This window comes from Chinchilla lanigera, unplaced genomic scaffold (genome assembly GCF_000276665.1).
Source record: "Chinchilla lanigera isolate Chin_1 unplaced genomic scaffold, ChiLan1.0 scaffold00060, whole genome shotgun sequence".
In the NCBI taxonomy this organism is placed as follows: Eukaryota; Metazoa; Chordata; class Mammalia; order Rodentia; family Chinchillidae; genus Chinchilla; species Chinchilla lanigera.
Window position 1 is genome coordinate 6,737,689 of NW_004955461.1, and position 24,422 is coordinate 6,762,110.

At 42.5% G+C, this 24,422-nt stretch overlaps 1 protein-coding gene across 1 annotated transcript in view; it reads right to left on the reverse strand.

The window, feature by feature from the left end:
• Nucleotides 1-333: 333 nt before the first annotated feature.
• Nucleotides 334-24,422, reverse strand: part of Hhla1 (HERV-H LTR-associating 1) — a 36,472-nt gene continuing 12,383 nt past the window's right edge. The window contains exons 7-16 of the mRNA XM_005398071.1: nt 23,007-23,090; nt 21,368-21,424; nt 21,194-21,280; nt 18,004-18,225; nt 15,669-15,956; nt 13,398-13,466; nt 13,019-13,093; nt 8,030-8,186; nt 2,058-2,140; nt 334-377 (exon numbers count right to left, since the gene is read on the reverse strand). Of these exons, the coding sequence (XP_005398128.1) occupies nt 334-377; nt 2,058-2,140; nt 8,030-8,186; nt 13,019-13,093; nt 13,398-13,466; nt 15,669-15,956; nt 18,004-18,225; nt 21,194-21,280; nt 21,368-21,424; nt 23,007-23,090 (1,166 nt within the window). The remainder of the gene's footprint in view (nt 378-2,057; nt 2,141-8,029; nt 8,187-13,018; nt 13,094-13,397; nt 13,467-15,668; nt 15,957-18,003; nt 18,226-21,193; nt 21,281-21,367; nt 21,425-23,006; nt 23,091-24,422) is intronic.

Consider the following 24,422-nt stretch of genomic DNA (forward strand, 5'->3'; position numbering starts at 1 on the left):
GTTTGGAAAAGTGTGTGCACCCTTGCCCGATTATCCAGTCACTGAATTTTTTTTTTTTTTTTTCCAGTCACTGAGTTTTTGCAAACATTATAGGAATCTCTTGAACATAGACATTAGGTTTCTATGACTTTGAAGCAGGTAGGGGAGTCCAACATCATTGCATTAATCCTGAGGCCTCTACCTTCAATACCTTACACAGATTCAAAGATTGAAAAAGGTGCAACTTTCAATTCATGGATGATCTAACTGGAGCTTGTGTGGATTATGTAAATGTAACCAAGCTGGGACAACTGCGAGGGTGATGAGTTGTTGCCTGAAGTCATTGCTAGGTCCTCACACCAACTTGCAGATATTCTCAAGGCATTTCTGCTTTAAGGCTGGAAGAACAAGAAGGAGGGACTCAGATGCTGAGATGGAAGCACTACAGGGACTTACCTTGAGCTCTGACTGCACCAGCAAACATTTAGTCTCTTCCAGAGGGCAAGAGAGGAACATGACGCTAGTCAGTGAATTACAGAGTAGAAAGGACTCCTGCAGGACCCCCTTGGTATTCAGCAAGTGAATGGAGGATGGAGCCACCCATATTTCTATATTCTTTACCTAGTGTTCTTTTCCCAACCCAGTTAAATCTAACTCATCTTCCCAGGTTGCAAGATGTTAATTTGAACTCATCGATGTATTACCCAGTAAATGTAATAGCTGTGTAATTAGAGATTTTAGGGTGGTAAGGACAAAGAGGAGCTACTGAATTATGTACTTGCAAATTGCCCTGTTCCCTCTCCCCATACCAAGTGAGAGGCTTTCTCTCTTTGGCTTCTGCACCCCTCACTCCCAATGCCTGGCTCTTGAAGTACATCATGAAGGTAATTGTAGAAAGAGGAGACAGAACATTTGAAAGGATGAATTTACATAACAAAAGAGGGACATAGCTGGGCAGGGTGGTGCCTGCCTATGATACCACCCCTCTGGCAAGCTGAGGCAGGAGGATCAAAAATTTGAGCTCAGCCTGGGCAACTTAGTGACCTGGTAAGACCCTGGTTCAAAATAAAAAATAAAAATGGCTGAGGACATAGCTCAGTGTGAAGGCCCTGAGTTCAATTCCCAGAGTCTTGGGGAGAAGAGAGTGGAATAAGTAGGGGACATGTATGGAACCAAAGAGAAGTGCCAGGCAGCTTGACTTTAAGAGTGTTAGAGTGCTAGGTTGGGAAATGAAGCTTAGAGAAAGAGAGGTTGTAAGAGAGTAGCTTGTGAGAAGTGAGGCTCATTCAGGGTAAGAGGGATGAGCACAGTGTCTGACAAGCGTTGGCGTGGACCCCACGAGTCCCATTTAATGTCCTTTAAGAACCATAAGGAAAGACTGAGTGGCTCAACTGGACTTTTTTGTTTATTTGTTAAAACTAACACATTACTAAGATGCGACCAGATGAGCATCCAGCTTATACTTGGGTTACATGAGAAGAGGATTTGCAAAGAGTTGACTGTGTCTGTGATTTTCAGAGTGCTAGAGCCCCTTGACCAGACAGCCCAAGTGGATGGCATGGTAAAACAGCCTCATTATTGGTTTAGGGACCAGCAGACAAGACAAGCCACTTCTGTTTGTAGGAGTAGGAGGAAAGACAAAGGTGATGCAGGGCATTTCTGTGGGTAAATGTGTCTTTGACACCATTGGGACGAGTCAGGGGGACCACTGACCTTATGTCTAGGACTTTGTGCTGCTTCTGGTCCCTGAATCATTAGTATACATTTCCCTGTGTCTGGGAATTTCAGTGTTGATGTGCTGTTTTGTCTTCCATTTTATTTGTTTGTCTTTGTAGCTTACCTGGAGGCTAAGGGGCTAAGAACCTTGTCTGAGTTCACACAGAGGGTAACCTTCTTGCAGTTGGCTGAAGAATCTGAAATTGCCTAGACCCTCTTTGTCTCTACTCAATGGTGACTAGACGGTCTATGGAACTCCTAAGATCCCTGCTAAGGCAGGACAGCCTCTCAGAGTCACGGAGCCTCCCTCCCCACAGGAGATGCATCCACTGTATTACAGCAGAGTCAAGATGGGCACTTACTGCGTGAGTGGGACACCCTCTTCACCTTCTGACAGATGAAGGTTGCATTCTTCAGAAACCAGGAATAGTATTCAAGACAGTACCTAAAGATTTAAGTCAGAGTTGGGAGCAATCACTGTCCTATGGGGCAACTCGGACACAGAATTTAAAAAGAAATTATATTAATGTGAAGGTACAGCCAGTTATCCACAGCAAAGACCTTCTGTTCATCTTTTTTTTTTTATTTTAAAGAGAAATAAAAATAAATATAACAATAAAACAGAGTTTCAAAACAGGCTAGTAGGACAGTGACAATAATTAGTACATTGAATATTATTGTCTACATAGTAGTTATTCAGGCATGAAATATTGTCCAAACAATATTAGCACAGACTTTTCTTTTCAATGAACTAAGAGAAACTAGCTGTATTACTATATTAACTATTTTATATATAGATTTTTTCTTTTTCCTTTCCTTCTTTTTCCTTTTCCTCCATCACAGTTTGTCCTTTTTCTTTTAAGAGAAGAAGAAAAATAAAAATAAAACAAAACAGTTTAAATCATGCTAATAAGAAAGCAACATTAATTAATACACTGTTCATTGTTATGTTGTGGGTTGTTTTTTTTACATAATAGAGCCATAAAGAAGGATATACTTGAGACTTTTATGGGTAAATGGATGCAACTTGAGAACATACTCATAAGTGAAATAAATCAGTCCCACATGTATAAGCATCATATTGTCTCCCTGGTATGAGAAACTGAAAGAGTAAATAAGGTCCAAAATGTACAATAGATATTGTGAATTGGGAAGAAATTGTTTAAAAGAAAGAGAAACTAATGGAGAAAAAGGGAAAGGAAGGAAGAGAGAAGTGAAAAATGTATACATGAGATAGTTAAGGTAGTTATAGAGCTAGCTTCTCTTAGTTCATTGAAAAGAAAGATTTGTGCTAATATTTTCTGGACATTATTACTTCATCCCTGTGTTCATCTTTATAGGGTGGAAGAGGAAAGGTTAGGAAGGAGGCTGGGTGGGAAAGAGCTCAGGCTTTGGGGCCAAGAAGACTTGCTTTTAGTCCTAGCTCCACTATTTATTAAGGTACGTGACTTTAGGCTGAGTGCTTAATTCTCTGGGCTTTAGTTTCTTCATATAGAAATGAAAGGCAATAATAAAACCAACACTCACAGCATGTTTGAGGATTAAATAAGATAAAATATGTTAGTTCTCAAACAGTACCCAGCACATAATGTAGTAGGTGCTCAATAAAAGACAGTGATTGCTTCTGTGGGAATTGGAGCATTGTCTTGCTTCTGGTCCAGGGCAATAGGAGCTGCTTTGATTGGCTACTGTAGAGATCCCTGATGTGTTATTAGGAAGAAAACTTCAGTGCAGGTTGTGTTGCTAGCTCACTGAATGACTGGGGATTTGCATCCCTTTCAATTCCTTTTAATATGAGGAGGTTGGGCTTAGCGAGCTCTAATTTCTCTTCCATCTCTCTCATTCTGTGATTCTAACATGCTCTAGGGGGTTGTGCAACTGACTGCCCAGATCTCCCAGATGCTGTTGTCCCCAATTTACAAGAAATTGTAGAACTGAGGAGACTGAGGCACAAAGATTAATGGATCTCTCCAAGGATGTGCTGCTTTCAAGTGCTAGTGCTGGATTTCAAGCACTAGCTAGCTTCTCTTAGTTTCATCTAGCTTCACCAGTATTTGAATCCAGAGCCTGACAAGAGGACAGACCCTAGCTGGCTCTGCAGAGGGCATTCGATGAGGAAGTCAGTCGTAAAAGGGCCAGCAGAGTGGAAAGAACAAAAGAAAGGTAAGGAAACCCAATGTCAGCAGCTATGCGGGGAGAGAAAAGAAATCTTGTGGCTGAGCACAGAAAGAAATTGCCTCTGGTGGCAGCTGGAATCACAGAGGAAAAAGAACCTTTCCTGGAAATACCGCCCAAAGCAGAAAGAGAGGGGGAGATAGCCCCAGTTCTTTCCCCTGTGCTCTAATCCTCTGCCAGTCTCTTCCACTGCATCAACTAACAGGAAGTGGGTTGGCCATGCACTCTGGGAAAGGCAGTTTCCAGGAGTCAACGGCTGCAATACAGAGCAGAGAGAGCAGAGCAGAAGACGCATCTGAGAGAGGAAGTGTATGATGAGCACAACCAGAGCTCGTTTTCCTGTGAACCAGGACCCCCATACTCAAGGTGACATTTCAAAAGCAGAAAAGACAGTGGGCGGAAGCCTGGTCAACTCAACAGCTGACATGGCCACTGGGCACATGGTTGCCACAGCTGCACATCAAGTGTGCCGGAGATGGGACTCATGATCGGCCATGGGAATGGAAAAGAGAGCAGGGTACACCAGTGACCACAGCAGAGTCTTCACCAGCAACTCTCAAGCATAGCTCTCCAGTGTGCTAGATGCATTGGGACAACTAGATATGTTGTTTCACTCCTTTTCATTGTCACACCACTGTCAGACTAGGCAAGGATGTTGGTGCCCTTCTCCATGAGTGGCACTCCTGAAGTTATATGACACATGGCCTGGAATGCAGGCAGGATTAGACCCACTTTTCAGAAAACTGAGCTTGAGGGAGGTTCAATGACTGGCCCAAGGCAACCAAGCTTATAAGTAGCGGAACCAAAATAAAACCTAGGCCTGCCTGGCTTCAAGCCTGCCCTCTATCCAGCACACTGAGCCACCTTACATGACCTAATCTCATTTCTCCTCAGCTAGTTTGACAATGTGCAGGGTGTGTTTTCTAACAATAACAGTTTCAGAATGTTTCTGACACACTGAGGATGTCAGGCTATCCCGAGGAATGGTGTGCTTCCGAAAATGATGTTGCTAAGTGGGGACATGTTATGCCAGCCGAGATCCCCCGTGAACCTTCACACTGTGAGCTCGGGACTCAACTGTCAACAACCTCAGAAACACAGCCCCCTCTGTCACAAGCTACAAAGCTGCTGATTTTGGCCTTAAGTCACTTTGGCGGAGTACATAGTTTGCAGGATTAAACAGGAATTTCCTGCCTCTCTTGTCAGGAGAAAAACTAAACATGGTGTGGTTCATCCCTAAACCCTCCAGCAGAGCATCCCCCGCAGGTACGCACAATGGGGTGAGTGAAGAGCAGATAAATAGCTCTGGGCACTTTCAATGAATCAAGTCCAGTTGTGCTAAGAACAACAACATGTACTTCCTTATACACTGGACACTCTCAGGGACGTCCTCATGCAGGGAAGCCTGGGAAGTCTTAGAGGAAAATCTGTTATGAAGGTGGTCTTTTTTTTTTTTTTTCATGCTCTTCAGGGCGGAAGCCAGCTGCAGTGGCAGGCACATGATGACCTGGACCTATATTGAAGCACCCACTATTATGCCAGGCTTTGCATCAGACTGGAGTCACCAAGCCACTGCAGAGTCATCAGCAGCCTGGACTCAGCAGGAGTCACAGACCTCTGACTATCACCTGAGACTCCAGGGCAGAATGCATCCTGGGCTCTGTCATCCCCAGGGATGGTGCTAAAGAACCTAAGCAGGAAAAGTTTTCAAGAAAGTACTATAAGAGAGAGTGACAGTTGGGGGAGTGGGGAAAGTTTAGGAAGTCATGGTTTAAGAATAGATAAAACAAAGGGCTGGATTTCGGGGTCCTGTATGTTTTATTGTTTCTGAGTGAGAGATGATGGAAAGTCTGACGGGAATTTATTTGCAAGGAGTAGCCCAGGTACAGTCAAATGTTCCACCCCTTAGCTATACCACGTGGTATCTCACTTGAGTAAGGCAAAGTGCAAAGAGATTACTAAGAATGGGTAGAAGGAAACAAGTGGGGGAGCTCTTGCAGATGGGAAGGGGTCCAAAAGACCAAGCACAAGGGATAAGGGGAAGGGGAATAAGTGGAATAAAAATATACCATGTACAGGAACCTAATAACCTCAATGAATGTAAATATTACATGCCATCAAGATGAACCAAGATTAATAATATCAGTGAGAATGAAAATGGGGAGAAGAGACTTAGAGCGGGAGGGAGGGAGAGAAAGGGATTAAAAAGAAGAAACAAGCTGTATTCGGTACATGTACCACTTCCCAAGACAACCCTAAACTGCATGTACAGCAGTCATGTACTAATAAAGAAGAAGTAACCCACGGTCTTGCAAGGATGAGGTTGATCTGAATGGGGATACACATCAGACGTAGGGGTCTACCCTTGTACCTACAGATGCATTGAACATCTCAGGGGGCATAAAATTCACTATGGTGTTTTCCCTCCTATCTTACACGTGCTTTTTCTTTTGGCTGGAGTTGACTCTCACATTTTCTGCCTGGAAAACTCCTATTCATCCCTCCCACCCTTTTATTTCTTCTGGGGTCTCTCAGCATGTGATTCAGGACTTGCTATCACAGTCACCATTGCTGGTTTGAAATACATCTCTATACTGCCACCTTCCCTTCAACATAGTGCTTGTTATTTTTATTTCAGCGGCCACCTTTTCAACAAACATTCTGAGTGACACCATTTTACCATGCTGGGATTCTCATCCTGTATTCAGTGTTTGTATGAGTTTATGGGGTGATTCACTATTTAGTGAAATTACCAGGAAAGGAACGGGCAGGCCAGGTGAACACATGCTTCCTTCCTATAAGTTTAAATTCAGAGCTTCTCTCTGCAAACTTCTGTCTTTTCCACTTATGAACTCAATCAGTATTTGGAAGATGGATGTTTTCAAATGTGATATTTTCCAAGAGGAATGTGACTTACAGGTTTTTGTTTGGGTGCATGACATGACTTGCTTACCACCAACTATATTTCACTTTGTGTTCATGACTCTCTCTTCTCCCTAACTTTGAAATCCTCAGTGTCTGAACCTACCTGTGATGTACTTCTTCATTCCTTGGCTGATGTGCAGTAGAGAATTAATACACATTTTTAACTTAAAGAGTGAAAGATCTAATAAAGTGAGCTGCTCCTAGATAATGCAGGAAATATTATTTTGAAGACTTCTTCTTCTTTAGGACTAGGCTTTGCTGTAGAGAAATGCCTCACCTTGCTTGCTCACTCCTTGGGCCTATGGATCTTTTTTATTACCTTCTTAGCATGGAGACAATCTTCACAGTCTAAGGGACTGAAGATCAAGATCAAAAATCAGGTGAGAGGACAGGTTGAAGCCTGGGAATAAGACACTGATGATGGACTTACGGAAGGATCTCATGAACAGACTTTGAAAATTATATTAAAGGTATGAGAACTGACCTCTATACCATAGGAACAGGAGTATTCATCTTTGGCATTTGGTTCTGAGTTTACAGCCAAGAATAAATCCCAGAAGACAGGATAGTGTATCAATATTGAAGGACAGGAAAGTGCCCATGTTTAGACCTTCTTAATAATGTCTGCTTTGTAATTTTATTTTTTACAAACATCTCATTTAACTGCCTGGTAACTGCTAGGGATTGGTGAGAAATCTGTAAGATACATACTTTGGCCATTCTCCCCTAGAGGATATCACCAGGCTGAGGTCATTGGAATTCAAGGACCATTCAGCGCCCTGGTTAGTAATGCTGCTTGCTACAATGCAACTCATTCTAACTCCACTCAGTTCAATCCATTTCACCACAACCCAAATCAACACAATTTAGTTTATCTCAACTCAACTTAACTCAACTCTACCCAGCTCAACACAGTTCATCTCAGTTCTAATCTGCTCATCTCAAACCCAGTTTAGCTCAAATTCAACTCAAACCCAGTTTAGCTCAAATGCACTTATTGGATTGGGCCTTGCACTTGGTTCTGGGAGCCCAGAAATGAATAAAGTCCCATTGTAGCTGTCCAGGAAGTGACAGTCCAGTATAAGACTCACTGGAGAGTCTACCACTTGAGGTAGCCCCCATCACCTGTTTGTGAATAGTGTGATACCTGGCTACCCTGGGGCCTGCAGAGATGCCACACAGGATAAGAAGTCTATAAGTGCTGGATGTGAAAAGAATAACTAGGCCAGGTTACCTCAGAGACTCTGCCGTAGGATTCCTCCTCTGGCCCCCACAGAGGCATTGCTGGAAAAAGCGACACAGCTCCATCAGGCATGGGTTGAACTTCTGGATGGCCAGGGTAATGGGAGCAGCTGTCATGGTCCCCTCTTTGAGGAGCAACTGAGGACACCCTAGGAGACATAAGCTCAAAGAAGTCAAATCAAGAGGAGTTCAGCAAGCATCTTCCCTTGGTTAGGGCCTGTGCAGGTCAAGATAGCCTTGCCTGTCCTCATTTGACTCTGAAACAGACACTAAACAGAGTGTGGCTTCATCTTTGCTATTTTGAGGGTTTCAAAAGACAGGCAGAGCATAGGTAGGGACTGGCTTCCTGGAGGAAATCGGAGATGGTTTCCCTGAGGAGCACATTTTAGACAAGAATCTAACAGGTTGAATAGAACTACAACAGGAGGAGGGTATTTCTGGCATAAGGGACAGAGTACATGATGACTCAGCATCACATAAGGGACGGCTTGCTAAGGCAAAGTGGAGAATGCTGAGTCTGATGGTATGGTGTGTGTGTGTGTGTGTGTGTGTGTGTGTACACATGTGCGTGAATTCAAGTATGTGCGTGGAAGAGGGAAAGAAAGGACAGGTGAAAGATGAAACTGACAAGCCAAGTCACAGGAGAACTGGACTCTGGATTTATTGAAGATTAGTTATATGTCAGTGAATCAGATTTTCACTGTTGCTGGAGATGGGAACGTCAGGAGAAAAAAGAAAATAATAAAAAACGATTTAAAAAAAATTCCATCTCTTTGGGGTCTCCCGAAGCTGGGACAGCTTCCTATGACAATATCCGTGCTTCCTTATGTGGAAAGTAAATAAACTCATCCTCATCATATAGGGTGATTGGGAAGATTGAGTGACTCAGTTTGCACAAAGCATACTGCATAGTTCTGGCCATGAGATGGTCAATGAATAGCTATTATTATTCTTTAATAAAAGTGTAAGGAGCATCCACTCTTCGCTAGGCCCTGCTAACAGACACTAGAGATGTAATAATGAGTTAGAAGGAAGACAGCCTTCCTCTCATAGTGCACACGTTCTAGTGACCTAAAGATTATATTAGGGCATTAATAATAATCAGACAGCCCAGGGGCACCATCACTGTAAGAAAATTCAACCAACTGTCGAAATAGGCAAAAAGGAATATTGGTGTCCTTTTAGTGCAGTTCTGATTATTTCTAGCAGATCCCTTATAGATTATCTGGTTATAAAGTGTGTGCGTCTTTGACTGACATGCTAAGCACAGAGTTTACAACTCTGAAAGGGTAGAGGTCAACGAATAGCCATTGTCCTTGTGTGAAAGCAACACAAATAGTTCCTGGCTATAGCAATATAAACAAAGTTTGTCTGACAAATGTACAATTGATAGAGCAATAAACTACAGGATATCAGTTAGTAAGCTGATTTTAGATTTCCTTTATAAATCCCTGCTCATCAAATTTTCTGTTTTACCAGTGTTAACATCTTCCTGACTTCATATTTAATTAATGAGTTGAATGATAACTTTGATATGTGGACATGTGTTCTCTCTATATATTCATGCCACTTTTACAGTTTAAAAATTATGATTTATCAGTAATATATTTATTAAGTGAGAAAGGAGCTCACAATGCTAGAGAAAGTCTTTACAAAAATATTTTACCATGGGCAGGGGATATAGCTCAGTGGCAGAAGCACCTGCCTGGCAAGCGCAAGGTTGTGAGTTCGGTTCCCGGTACCGGAGAAAAACCAAAAAAAAAAAAAAAAAAAAAAGAAACAACAAAAAAAATTTTACCCTGAGTCAAGTAGAATATCAAACCTTTCAGGACCCTGCCCCATTTCCATCAATGGGTCAAGGTGTTTTTCTCTAACGTTTATTGAGCAACCTGTTATGAATCAGGAACTTTCCTAAGCTCTTCATATGTATTATCTCATTGAATTTTTATAAAAACTTAAGATGTAGATATCTGAAGTACTATTTTAATAGAAGAAGGTGCTGAGGGCACAAGTGACTGCATTTGAATCACTTATACAGCAGGAAGTGAGTTTAACAAGCCCTAATGCTGGGGCCATGGTCCAACCACCATATCTCGCTGCATTAACATAGTAAACATTTCAAGACTTCATTTCCATTACTCTCTCCCCTAACCCTCCTTGCACTGTCCATCTCTCTCCAACCCAGGAATAATGCTCAGGAAATCCACTCAGTCTTTCCCACCTGGGCCTGATCTTTGGTTCCCTCTTGATATTCGCTCCACTGTCATGGTGTCCTCTGATTCAGTCTCCTAAACACTACCTAAGTCACCCTATCCACAGTCACCTTCTAGCTCCAGCCCATCCCCCTGGCTGTCCTCAGAACAAATACTTCCTCACCAATTTCCACTCTTTCAACCTCTCCCCTCTGCAGCCACAGAAATCTTCTGCAGCACAAACCCAGGCCCACAGCTGTCTGCTGCCTCTGAAGAGGCCGTGCTCTTTGAGACGTGACCAGCCTTGGTGATGCTACCCTTGCCAGCCTCCCCAGGCTCAAGCCACACAACTCTCACCTTCAGTCATCACAGTTCCAGCCAGAGAGGCCTTCATTGTCCCAGGAAGCATTGATGCTTCTGGGCCTCCATAGCTTTGCTTGAGTTAAGCCTCTGTGAGAGTGCATATTTGAAGGTAGGTTTGTTCTAAAGGCACTTTCCCAGGTAGACTCTGGAATGAGCCCTCTTACCAGAAACCTCCTTTCTCAATGCATATGTTTACATTTCATAAGAACCTTCACATTCTTCCTTTCACTGCATTTTTTTTTTTTTTTTTTTTTTGTGCCTAGGTCTTGTCTTGGGATAGGTAATATGGAAGGAAGAAATGAACACAGGTTTTAGGATTAGACACATCTGAGCTTAAAACTCTACCTGGACTGGTGATGGTAGACAGCTTGCTCCGTGTGCAAGAGGCCCTGGGTTCAATCTTCAGTACCATGAAATAACACAAAAATTCTTACTTAAATCTCTTTTTCTCTATGGGACTCATCAGAACTGCTTAATCAATATAATGTTATCTATTCTGTAGAATTATTGGATAGAGAAAGTAAAAATAATTCCACCACCGTGCCTGATCCACAGTGAGAACTCAGGAAATAGCCATTAAGGGGATGAATGAGTGGTGCAAAAGACTTTGTGCATGATCTTTCATGGATGAATAGAATAATTTACTTAAAGATAACAAACTATTTTACAATTGTATCTCTCATTAGATAGATGATAGATAAATGAATACAGATGGATACAGATGGAGGTAGCTAGATAGATAGCTATGGATAGAGATAAGACATATTTATGAGACAGATAATAGATCAGGGGTGAATGAGTAGGTGGATGGATAAATAGGTGGAGAAAGATATATAGAAACAGTTCCACACATGAACATATAGACAGATGTAGATATAGAGATAGAAATAGAGATGATATAGAGATAGAGATAGAGATAGAGATAGAGATAGAGATAGAGATAGAGACAGAGACAGAGATATGGTCAGCTTGTTTTTTAGAACTCAGTCAAACACCAGCCCTTGTGTGCACGGCCACTGTGCTTGCTCAGAACTCCTGGGGAAAGGACTATGATTTCCTCCGGCAGCATAATCATGTTTTTGTGTCTGAAAGGCCCATTCAGTGTTCATGACCTGCTCTGAGGGGCCAAGGAGGGAGATCTGAGGCGATAAGAACAAGCAGACTGTGCAGACTCCAGCAATTTAATAATATCTGCTGACATATGATCGAACAGTCTGGAACATTCAGGAAACTGGTATAAAAAGGCATCCAGCAGTGGGAGAAGCCCCGAGGACTCAACCAACTGTGAAGCATTCACTTTGTATCAAGTTCTTTCTTTCCATTTCTATTTCTTTCTTTCTTTCTTTCTTTCTTTCTTTCTTTCTTTCTTTCTTTCTTTCTTTCTTTCTTTCTTTCTTTCTTCTTTCTTTCTTTCTTTCTTTCTTTCTTTCTTTCTTTCTTTCTTTCTTTCTTTCTTTCTTTCTTTCTTCTTTCTTTTCTTTCTTTCTTTCTTCTTTCCTCTTTTCTTTTTCTTGCCTCCCTCCTCTCTCCTTCCTTCCTTTCTTTCTTTGTTTCTTTTCCATCCTTCCTTCCTTCCTTCCTTCTCTCTCTCTCTTTCTCTCTCTCTCTCTCTCTCTCTCTCCTGTCTTTTTGAGACAGGGTTTCATTTTGCATTTCAGGCTGGCCTTGTATTCACTTTGTAGCCCAAGCTGACCTGAAATTCACAGCAATCCTCCTGCCTTAGTGTCCTGAGTGCTGGGATTACAGGCATGCTCCACCACAGCTGGCTTGTATCAAGTTCTTTCTTATGGAAACTGGCCAGCAGAAAAGAGGACAGTGAGACATACAAGGAAGCTGGAGAAACAGCAAAACCCAAAGAAACTCAAGTTTCAGGGTATACTGAAAAATCAGCTATAGATCCAGTGTTTTTTCCTTAGAGCCATGAAACTTAAGCAGCCAGGGCTGGGGTAAGCAGAATGTTCCTTAAAAGAGAACCATAGTGAATCACACCTAACAAATGGGGCTTGGGGTTGGAGCTGCATTTTATTTCTGTCCTTCCTGCCAGCATTTCTGTCCTTCTTTGCTTATCCTAGTAGCAGCTGCCATATGCAAAGTGCCCAGGATCTGCTCCACAGATGCTCAACCAATAAAAGTTGACTAGATTAAATCACCCAGAGCCACACAGTCCCAAATCACTATAAACACATTATCTTACTTAATACAAAACCATGTGGAAATGAAAAAAAAAATACCAGATGATGCTAGTGCTCACATAATTGAAACTTCTTGCCTTATAGTTGTGGAAACTGACCAGTAAGTGGTCCAGCTGGGACTTGAATCCTAGCCATCTGACTCTAAGTTTATCAAGCAAATCTCTCTCTGTTACACTGCCCAATATTCTTTAAAATAAACTTGAGTGAAAGCCATGATGGGATGCAGCTACTCACTTGATCCTTGATGAGGAGCTGGGGCTGGGGCTACCTCTTTCCCAGGGGTGAACGGCCACTCTGCAAGGGCATCACCTGCACAGGCAAGAATAGCCTTCTACAAATCAAAATAAGATGACACAGCCAGAGCTTCACACCACCTTCAGAATAAATAGTTCTTGAAATCATAGCCAAAGGGAAGTGATTTATCTAAGTTAACAAGGCACTTTAGCAGCCCAGCAAGGCTTATAAACCAGTTCTGCCTCTTTTCCTGTGAGCATTAATAAGGTTACAGCTGGCTTCCTTTGTGCACTGGCACCCTGCCCCATTGTGTCCCTGTCCCCGTGCTGTGCATGTCCCCTGTGGTACTGGGTTGCTTTTTTCAGCAGTGTATTCTTACCTGTTTGCAGATTTTTGGGGGCTGGTGCCTTGGTTGGACTCAAAGTCTGTGTGCTGGAAGTGACTGTTCCTGAGATGAGAGCAGAGAAAGGTGAACCTACACCACTTCAAAAGGGCTGATCTGGAGACCATGCCTCATGCTGCCAGTCTTGTACCAACCCAACCAGTGGTGCTCATTAAACCAGGCATCAAGCAGGGAGCTAAGGATGCAGAAATAAGTAAGAAACAGAGCCCACAGTGGAGGTGCTCCAGGTATAGACAAGGGAGTAGACAATTCCATCAGTAACTAGGACAGTGTGATAAGTGTCACTGGGGCCCAGCTAATGTCAGTAAGATGCATGGGAGAGTGATGGTATTAAAGGGGTTGAACAGAAAGTGTGCAGGTTGGGGGCTTCTGGGCAAAGGGAAAATGGTAAGTTTCTCATACACCAGAGTCTTGGTATATACTCAGACCCCATCCCCCCAATAATTTGCCAATCAATTATTTTCATGGTAGAGCATGGGGTCCATTCAACAATATCTTAGAAAGTCATGTACACAAAGTCTTGGTTTAAGGATCCCATCCTTGGGGACAAGAGTCTGGCCTCTGGAAAAAACTAGTGAAGCAACCTTCCTGGAGGGAACAAGGGACAGAGAGAGGATTAAACAGGCACTTTCACTATGGTGGATACATGGAGAGGAGCGGGAGGCTGAGGAACAGCTCCAGCACAGTTGATGGGCCCCAACTTATCCAGGGAAGTGACCTCCACTGACACAAGGCCCACAGGGTAGGAAGAGAACAGACCTACTGAGCATGGAACTGGATGAGAAGGAGGTGGGTGGGAGGCTGAGAAGCAGGTGGAGCCCAGCCTGGGCTCCACCCCACATAGCTGTAAAACTCTCCTTACTTTTGAGCATCTGTAGGGTCTGCAATTTTGCAGCATTGGGCTCTACAGGGCTGCCACCCTGGTGGATCTCTGAGTTCATTTCAGGAATGAGCATGAGACCCATGTACACACAGCTAGTGGGGTGACAGGGCACATGTGTGATTTTTTTAATGTTGATCAGCACAAATTTCTTTACTTCTATATCTTTCTTTCTTTCTTTCTTTCTTTCTTTCTTTCTTTCTTTCTTCTCTCTCTCTTTCTTTCTTTCCCATTGTATTGGGGATTGAACTCAGGGCCTCTGCACTGAGCTATATCCTCAGTCTTATTTACTGTTTTATTTTTGAGACAGGGTCTTGCCAAGTCCCTACATTGCTCAGGTTAGCCTTGAATTTACAATCCTCCTGCCTCAACCTTCCTGAGTGCTGCAATTACAGGTGTGCACCCCTACATCTGGCCAGCATCTTCTTGTTATTTCCCTTTAGAATGTGGACTGTAGGTATTTTTAATACTTCCTGCCTGAATGTGTTTCTGTGCAGTTCTGAAACTGGGCCACCTTAGCCATACCCAAATACAGAGTTACTTGTCTCTGATTGCCATGAACAGGCTGACTAAATGGCTACAGCATCAAGGATTAGAAGGAAAGAGACCTCAGGCAAAAGCAGATACATGCTGTCCTCTGGAGGGTGTGTCTCCTAGGCCACACCGGCATCTGGGCATGTGCAGGCTAGTGGGAGGGGCCACTGACTAAGCTCTTCCTAGGTACTGTACACTGAGCTGAGCACCTTGCTGACATCGCCTGACTTAGCCACCACTGCAATTCTGACATCTCCCAGTTCACTGATGGGAAAACCAAGACTCAGGTAAAGGAAACTGCCTGTGTATGCTGAGTAGGCACACACACATTCATACATGTGCGAGTCACACTTGACAGTGCTTCCACCTTTGAGAGTTCAAGCTTTCCTCATTACGTGGTTATATACTATTTATTCATTTGTGTGTGTGTAGTACGTGGCATGTTACATTGCATGGACACAGTATATAAGTAATTAATGTATCCAAACGGCAGTTGACCTGTCTGGAGTGAACAATGCGGACTTCCACTGGTCACTACTTAATGGCCAGTGAAACAAGGAAAAGAAAAATCAGAAAGTGAGTTTACATAAAGAATGGAAGAGGTGGGAGATTCCTGTGAGGAAGGAATGTCCATTTATTTATCTATTTGTGCAAAAATGAGAAGAAAAGGGGGAAGAATAAAGAAAAGGAAGAGAAAATTTGCTGTATGATCATTAATTATATTGTTCCCTTGTATTCTTACATGTGTGTTATATTTCAGAATTTAGAAGTAATTTTAAAACAGACAGTGCAAGATTTAACTGGAGACAGGAGAAGTGAGCGTCCTCTCTTACCTGAGGTTGGGTTGTGCTGGGTTGTGCTGCTGGCCACACCCATTATCCCAGCAGGCCTCAGAAAGCTCCCTGTGCTCCTGGGCTCCTGGGCCTCTGCAGATGTGGGTGTGGAGGCATGAGTTTCCCAGGGAGGCCCCCCATGGGCTTGCTCTTCCGTGGTCTGAGCCCTAGGCATGGACGGCGTAGAAGCCTGAGTCTGGCTGTTGGCAGGCAACTGTGGTGTTTCAGGCACTCTCCTGGTAGCTGCATGTTGAAAGCCACAGTCGTTGATACACTCACTTGACAACTCTGATTCACATATAAAGTTGCAGAGCGGTGGAAATACTGCTAAGGGCAACTGCAACGCATGTGCATAACACTGGCAATCCGTGGGTTTAAACTTTACCCAGAACTGGATTAAATGATCAAGTGAACCTTGTTGCCTAGACACAAAACTTTGTAAAATCCTTCAAATCCCTTAGACATGCAGTCTAGTAGGGTATGTACATGGGCAAGCTAGACCTGTGTCAAATTTATGGTGGGCTGTGTGTCAAATTCATGAAAACTATTTCTAATCATGTGACATGGTGAAAAGATGGTGGGGTTTGAGGTGAAGCACCTGGAGACACAAGCTATGAACTTTGAGGCAAATTACCTCTTTTAGCTGTATCATTAAAATGGGGCTAATAAATATAGTAATTCCTTCCTTGCAACATCGCAGGAGTATCATCACTTAGGATAAATATTCCCTAATCGGCCTTTTAAAAAATTGCTAAATGGTCTCACGTGTTCATTCTCATGGTAGAAATTAAAATAGTTTTTTTCAGGTTTTACAGAACTAATCCCATTGGAGAATTTTACATCTAAGAGTTAAGATGGGAAAAAAATTGCCATCTTTAAATCGTTCATATTTTTCATTCAGAGCATGGTGCATCCATTCATGTATTTAAATATTCCTATATAGTAAATCTGACTTACGAACATTTGAGTTGCGAACTTTCACAGGTGTACTGTATAAGACTCACTTTGTCGGATACAAATGAGTCTGACTCACTTTCTCCCAGAAAAGAACTTGTTCATAAGTCGGGGGATTGCTGTCAAGCTCTTGTTAACATTTTATAGTTTCTCTTATATAAAATAGCACTTTTTCTTTTAAGGTTACAGCTATGCACTTTATGAATGTTCTTGTCTCTCACAATCATACTTTTTCCCATAGGATATGGGGAATTTTTCTAGTTTGGTATCGCTGTCATGATGCCAGCTGTTGTTAGAGCATTTTGTGGCAAATCTGAAAGTTTCCCAGCTACTGAAGCTGATTCCAGCTCCTCTCCCTCACACAATCATCCTGTTTCCTTGCCTGCCTGATGTCTATCAGTCCTCCCTCCTTTGAGTCTCCTGCTATGGTAAGTAGGGGCCCCCCACTGACTCCCCAAGTACAATAGATCTTCTGTGGCTGGGTCATGACCATAGTTATCTGCCTATGTCTTCTTTCTGCTCTGTGAGCTCAGGAAGGTCAGGAACATTTACAGAGCTGTGTGTCACCAGCTAGCCTAGTGGTAGAAGCAAATTTATGTTTTGATGAGTGAGCATGTGAATGACTGAATTCTAATGGCTCTGGTCCTTTACTGGGGCACACAATATTGACTCTGAATGAAAGAGATAACCCAGTTTTCTATTACTGTATTTCCAAATAGAAAATGAGAAGTTAGTTGTGCCTTTTGTGTGTGCAGAGGCAGCACTGCTGATCATACACAGCACGGTGGGGAGGAGGACCCTCTTGGTGACACACTGGTCATGCCTGTTTATGCTGAAGTCAAGTCACTAACACATTTTTGTCATCGCTATCCATCTAGCTACAAATGAACCTAACCGTGCTATAGGTATTGATTCCATTTCACCATTTCCTGTGAATTTCCAGTGGGGGTGTGTGTGGCTGACTGAAGGGGATCAGGAAACTCACAGTAATTTTTGCAATTTTCCATGAATCTTAAAATATTTCATTATAAAAGCTCTAAACATAAATGCTAGAATTACATTATGCCGATCACATTTATGCTTTTGTTTACTTACTGAGCCCATATTGCTCCCAGAGATCTGTTATTTATTTATTTTTTTTATTTTTTATTTTTTTTGGTTTTTCTCCGGTACTAGGAACCGAACTCACGACCTTGCGCTTGCCAGGCGGGCGCTTTTGCCGCTGAGCTAAATCCCTAGCCCCGAGATCTATTATTTAAAGAGAGCTGTGGCACAGCTTCAGGTGGTAGGGAGGAACAAAGGGACTCACTCATTTATGTGAGTGCCTGGAGGGAACAGAAGAGAGACAGCCAAGGGAGGAGATGGTGAGGCAGTGTCTTACCCAAGGCTGGCAGGGTGAGAGAAGAAGTGCTCCAGGTGACTGTGGCCATAGGAGGAAGCTGGTCCGTGTGCCCTGTCAGCTCTCCCACTGAAACAGTAGTTGTCTTTCTCCAGAGGGCGGTTCTCAGAGTGGATTCCCGGTGTGCCGGGCTTGTCCTTGGTAGCATTTGCTGGACTTGGGTTATGGGCTTGGAAGTCCTGGCAGTTTCCCTGGTAGCTGCACCTGCGGGAAGATGGCTAGTGGCAGCTTTGGGTGCTGCACCACCTTGGACACTAAGAGCTGCTGAGTCACCAGAACACTGTTGGACAGCCAGTGCATAGAATGCAGAGATCCCAACCTCGCTTTGAGCAGTACCAAAAGTCACCCAAACACCCGTTGGTTCTTGAATAACCAATGAAGCTAAAATGTCAGTCTCCAAAAATGCTATATGATGAATCATTGTGAATAGAAGGTAGTGTTGCTGGGCCTAGAAAGTACTACACTTTTATTGTGTGTCCTGGTCAGAGCCTGAACACTGTCGGCATCTTTCAGCCACTTCACAGCTCTCTCTGTTCACAGCCCTCTGTTCACAGCCTCTGGCCACCTATGGCTCCAGTCCTTGTCTCTAGAAGAGGAATTGAGACAGTTCTACATGCTCTGAAGGTACAATAGAATGCAGAGGTAGAATTTGGGGGAATCACGGCAGACAATACTTGAAAGATGGGCCCCATAAAGACAGAAGAGTATGATTTTAATATGTAGGAACAGCAATTTTACATTAAGTTCATCACATCACCACTTTTGCTTTTTAACAGCCATCAGACATGATAACAAATACATATGATTTTCATTTAGAAATATAATAAGACTGACCCTGCTATATCATACCAAACAAATATGTCTGTGCCACCCATGGTTTATTGTCAATCTTTAGTGAGTACTTGGATTGGGATAAAGAGCTTGAACTATGCATTTTTTGTTAATGACTAAATAAAAATGTTAGTGAAAAGACAGAAGAGTAGATTTTAGAGAGAAATACAACCAGATGCTACTGTTTGTTTTATGAAGAAAAGAGGGAAGTTCAGATGTTACTTTTACCCTGGCCCTTCCCCAGGGACAGCTGAAGTGGAGGTGGGGTGAGGAACATGGAGATGAGGATGATAGGTTTCCCCTAACCTGGAGAATCCCATCCTCTTGGTGGACAAAGACTGGCCTGTAGCTTACACTGGAAGTGCATCCCTGATTATCCTTTAGCAGAGACAAGGATGATCTATGCAACTACAGGAGTTGGTGTGCACCTAGGTAGTGTCCATAGCTCAGTGCCTCTCTCCTGCTTTATTTTTGGGCTACTGGCACTCATGGGTCTTTACCTAGCTCCCAGACTAGTTGATGTAAGGCTAAATGTGTCCCAAACTGTCACCCATCCAGATGATTAATAGTGTCAATTTGTAATTGCATTCTCCCTTCCCAAGCATTTGTCCTGATTAAAGAAGCACCAAAGAGAAGACAGAATTGAAATTAGGTGTGGGAAGGTCATAGAGAGACTTTCTCAGTGAGATTGACTCAACCTCAGATCTGTCTTCAGAACTGGCAGAAAGGGCAGTTGCACTATGTACCCATTTAATCTTCTCAGTCAGCCTTGTCTCATATAAAAAGAGGTTCCTTTCACAGCACAACCAAGAGATGTCCTATGATAAACAAAAATCAAAATGGCACACTGAAAAGGAACCTGGCATTCACTCTGTTCCTCATTTCACTCTGAGAGGTGTCAATAAAGAGCCTACTATGTACAAGGGATGGTGTGAGGCATCAAGGGGGAGCCACGCTGTGGTCCCAAAGGAGACTCTATCTCCATCTCCAAGTACCACTCATTGAGGAGACTCATATAAATGCTGCTGTGATACAAACTGGAGTAAGACAGCACAAAAATGTAGTACAGCTGCTGTGTTTTGGAGGAGAGTGCACAGAAGACAGATTTTGATTGGGAGAACTTCAAGAAAGAGAAGATGTTATTTGACGTGGCAGCTGACAGCAAATAGTGTTCTGATGCATGGAAACTTAAGAAGAAGCTCCAGACACTGATAATTGCATGAACAAAGTCACATGGGGCACGGAGATGTTTGCCATCTGCGAGAAGGGTAGGGATATCAATGTAGACATAGCGAAGAACTCAAGGGAAAAGGAGCAAGGACCTAAGGGGCTTGTGGACTCAAAGGCAGAGAAAGGTGTACTCCAGGCTAAGGACTTTGACCCTCTGCTGCTGATTTGGAGGTTCTGGACAGTGACGAGACATAACCCAGGTGACATCTGAAGATGATAGTGTTTGTGGCAATGTGTGGATATTTTAGAGAAATAGGAGAACATGAGAAAAGGCATTGACTCAGAGGATGGTATAGTTTAAGGTAAGTAATAAAGGACTTGACCAAGATCCTCACAGCCAAATAACAGCCAGACTCCAAAACTTTATTCAGTTAAAATGTCAGCTAAGGGAGCGGAGCAAGAGGACTTGAAGGTGGATCTTGAAATACTACACAGTGACAGAGAAAAGACAGGAAGATGGGCAGGTATAAATGGGGGGTAGGTAGAGGATGATTGAATAGATGCTGGCTATTGCAGAGTGGCAGTGCCTCTAAAACAGTGTAAAAAATTCAGCATATGCAGGAGACAAATAGTATAAGAAAACATAGTTGTACTACTGACTTTTATTATTCTATTGAAAGGAACAATTAATGTTTAAGTGTTTGATCAATCTTACATATCTATATGTGTTTATCTGAGTATCCTATTTGAAGATATCAATATGTCATACAACAACCACTGTGAATTTCCTATTACCTTGTCTGAAATTCTGTATTGCTTGCATTGTTTTGTGTTATTTTCTAAATGTATGTGTGTTTGTTAATATGTTCTCGCTCTTTTATCTTCAAAATAAAAAAAAGAAAACAATATACAAGGAGATAGGGGACAGAGAGGACTATGGAAAATTGGATAAAGATGTCCCTCTTAATTGGAGAAAGGGACATAAAAGTTATTTAGCTCCAGTTGCTTGTTGCCATAGAGAAGAGGACTCAGGGTGGCCATTTCTTTTGCAAGAAACTCCAGAAATTCATTTTTTAAAAAATGGTGAAATCCCATGATTTCTAACACAGTATAACTAAATCCACTTAAAATCCCTGAAGGCTACAGTGGGACTTGGGAGGTTTGCACTCACCCAGAACGCCAGACACGCCGCTAGTAAATGTGTAGTTGACGACAGGGGATTTCTCTGCCACCTCCCAGAAGTCAGAAAGATTCCTTCCTGCAAAAATCACACTCACAGGATGGGTTGTTGTGTTCATGTGCTGAATGGTCATCCCGAGCACTGGGCGAGGATGCTACGGCTCACCTGCCTTCCCGGCCATCACGCAGATGAAGATGCAGTCGGATTCATCTGTCTGAGTCACTGTGGGAAGAACCAGGACACAATGGGACTTAGCAATGAGGCTAAAGCTGTAAATCTTTGGCTGAAATGAAAACAAAGCTGGAAGTTCCTAGGTCAGGCTTACACAGGAAAACAAGGCCAACTCCTTCCTCTGGAGGCAGCTCTGAGTTTCTGATTTCTTTTTTTGAATTTGTTTGGCAGGGTGAAGGAAGAGGGAGACGGTGCAATATAATGTAGTGGCTAAGAGCATAGCCTCTGGGGTCAGGTTCTGGGGTCACAGCATTGACTCTACCACTTACTAGCTATGCACCACACAAACGAGTGAGTTGTCTGATTTCTCTAGGACTCTGTTTACCCATCTTTAAAATGGTCAAAATTTAAATCCCATAATCTCTTATTTGCAATTCCCAAATTCCCAGACCTTTGTAACTGGAAAGTTTATGAGTTTCGTACCACCATTCATTTGGCAGCAAAATCTGACTTGCCAGACATGAGGCTAATAAAGTCTTCATTCCACTTAGAGGGTCAGTCATTTTGCTAGATGAATGGTGGTATGTTTTGTTACAGCAGACTTCCCCGGATAGTGCTGGAGTGGTCATATCAATATGGTGCAGACAATCTAGTAGACTTTTAAAAAACTGAACACTTCGGAATTCCTAAACAGACTTGTCACTGAGGATGCTGCTAAACAGGCTGTGAACATATAATTGCAGTTTTCTCACAGGATGACTGTGAGAGTCCAGTGAGATATTATGTGTGAAATGCTGACAGATGGGAGGGCATGGTGCATGGTCATAATAGCAATTGCTGTTATTGTTCATGTGATGCTATTAGTGTAATGACCAAAGCATGGGATGAGAGCCAGATTGCTTGGGTTAGAATTCTGTCTCTGCCGAGTAATCTTAGGCAAATCACTTACTTTTTTGTGCCATGGTTTTCTCACCTGTAAAGTGGAAATAAACACAGTAGCTACCCTCCAAGATTGTGGTAGGCATCTAATGTGGGAACGCATAGGAAGCCCTTAGGAGAAGCCCTGAAACCTGATCATATTTCTTGTGGTTTTTCTCTCCCTTACTCTAGCTTATGCACATACAACTGTTCCATAGTATAAAACATCATCTTTCTGCTGAGATCAACTGTTGGGCTGTTGTCTATATCTGTGCTTTTCAAAGGGGGTCCCTGTGGATGAGTGACTCACCTTGGACTTTCCAGAAGTCCCTTATAAACAAGGTGAATCATTTAAAATTGTACTTCAAAGAGACATTTAGGTTCCATAGAGATCTGAACAAAATGATTATCTTCCTTGGATCTTATTTTCCTTATCTTTCAAGGGGGAATCCAGTTCTCCACCAGAAGCTGTTTCCTCGAGTCTGCCTTGATTCTCCTAACTCTAGTGTTGGATTTGCCCTCCAATTTTTGGTATCCCAGGAAGCTCTGATCAAAAAATGGTGCCTTCAAGTACTATATTAGAAAATAGAGTACCTTGGCCCCTTGTCTAAGTAGAGCATACATAACAGGTCCTGGCAGCCTGACCTGCCTAGTGCTGAATGGGGAAACCAACCCTGCTTGACTTTATTCCATGGAGAGCCTCCAGTTAGCTTACCTGAGAGGAGGGAGGTGGATTTGAAAACCTCTGTGAGGGAGCCAGTGGAGTTCCCCACAACGTCTACCAGGAGGGCTGTGAAATCTGCACAACAGATGGGGGACATCTTGATTTCTGATTCAGAGACTGAGGGGAAAGTGTTGCATTTGTATTTTCCGCAATAGTTTTTACAAGTCTGATTTTGTTCAATGTATTGAGTAACATTAATAATCATATCAAGAACACCTAGTAATTCTGAAACAAAAATAAAAGGTCAGTTTCAGGCAGGCATGAAACTTTGGGATCCACTGTTATCATTCTTTTTCTTTTATTGCTTTCTCACTATTTCCTTTCTCTAACACCACAGAGCTACAAAAGGCTGCATTGTTGAATAATGGTTTTTCTCCATCACTTCATCTGTTTGTGTCAGAATACCTGATCCACATAATAGGAAACAGACCCACATATATGTAAATATAAATATTGGAATTTTAAAATGCAATATCAAATTTAGTCATCAGTTATACACTACAAACTATCAAAAGGAATAGACCCTTTATAATATCATCAGGAACTTCTTGTTCTACCCACTTTGTTAAGAGGGATTATAGAAAAGTCTGGGAAATTTTTGTAACATTTCAGGTTGCAGAATGTTTGAGAACTTTCTCTCTGGACAAGGTTTGGCTAGTACCACTGTCCAACATGGTGGGCACCATTGACCATTAGCCAGGAAAAATTCCTAATCTACTTTTAGTCAAACAGTTGCTACCTCCTTCTCTACTCTTTTATGACTTTCTAGGACCCAACACATTCTTGTCTTTCAAACCAAGGAAGATATTATTTTAGGTGCCTCATATAGTGATTTTTAAGAGGTTCACTGCATAATTTCTCATCATGCCTTGTACAAGTACATATGATTCATTTACTAGTTGATAGGATTATGAGTTTGTGTTTGAATGAGCTGACTTGAAAACACAGAACCTAGATAGACAGGGAGGTCATACGACAATCAGTGGTTTGTGTAGCCACATGATTAATAGACAGTAGACATTACTGTGTGTGAGCCAGAACCCTGATGTGATTTTATGACATCTGCAGAGACATATGCTAATCACCTGGAGGTGCAGGTGCAAACACCTGTCCATGTGGAAGGTTGAAAAATGTGGGCATTGTCCTTTCTGTGTCACATGGGTGAAACTGAGGTGAAGTAGTACTGTATATCATCACTTCTCCTATCTATATTTTCTGTTTTTCAATAGAAATAGAAAAGTCAGGGAAATTTTTGTAACATTTCAGGTTGCAGAATGTTTGAGAACTCTCTCTCTGGACAAGGTTTGACTAGTACCACTGTCCAACATTGTGGGCACCATTGACCATTAGCCAGGTCAATGGTTTTCTTTTTTTTATTAATTAATATATTTAATAAATATTCATGGG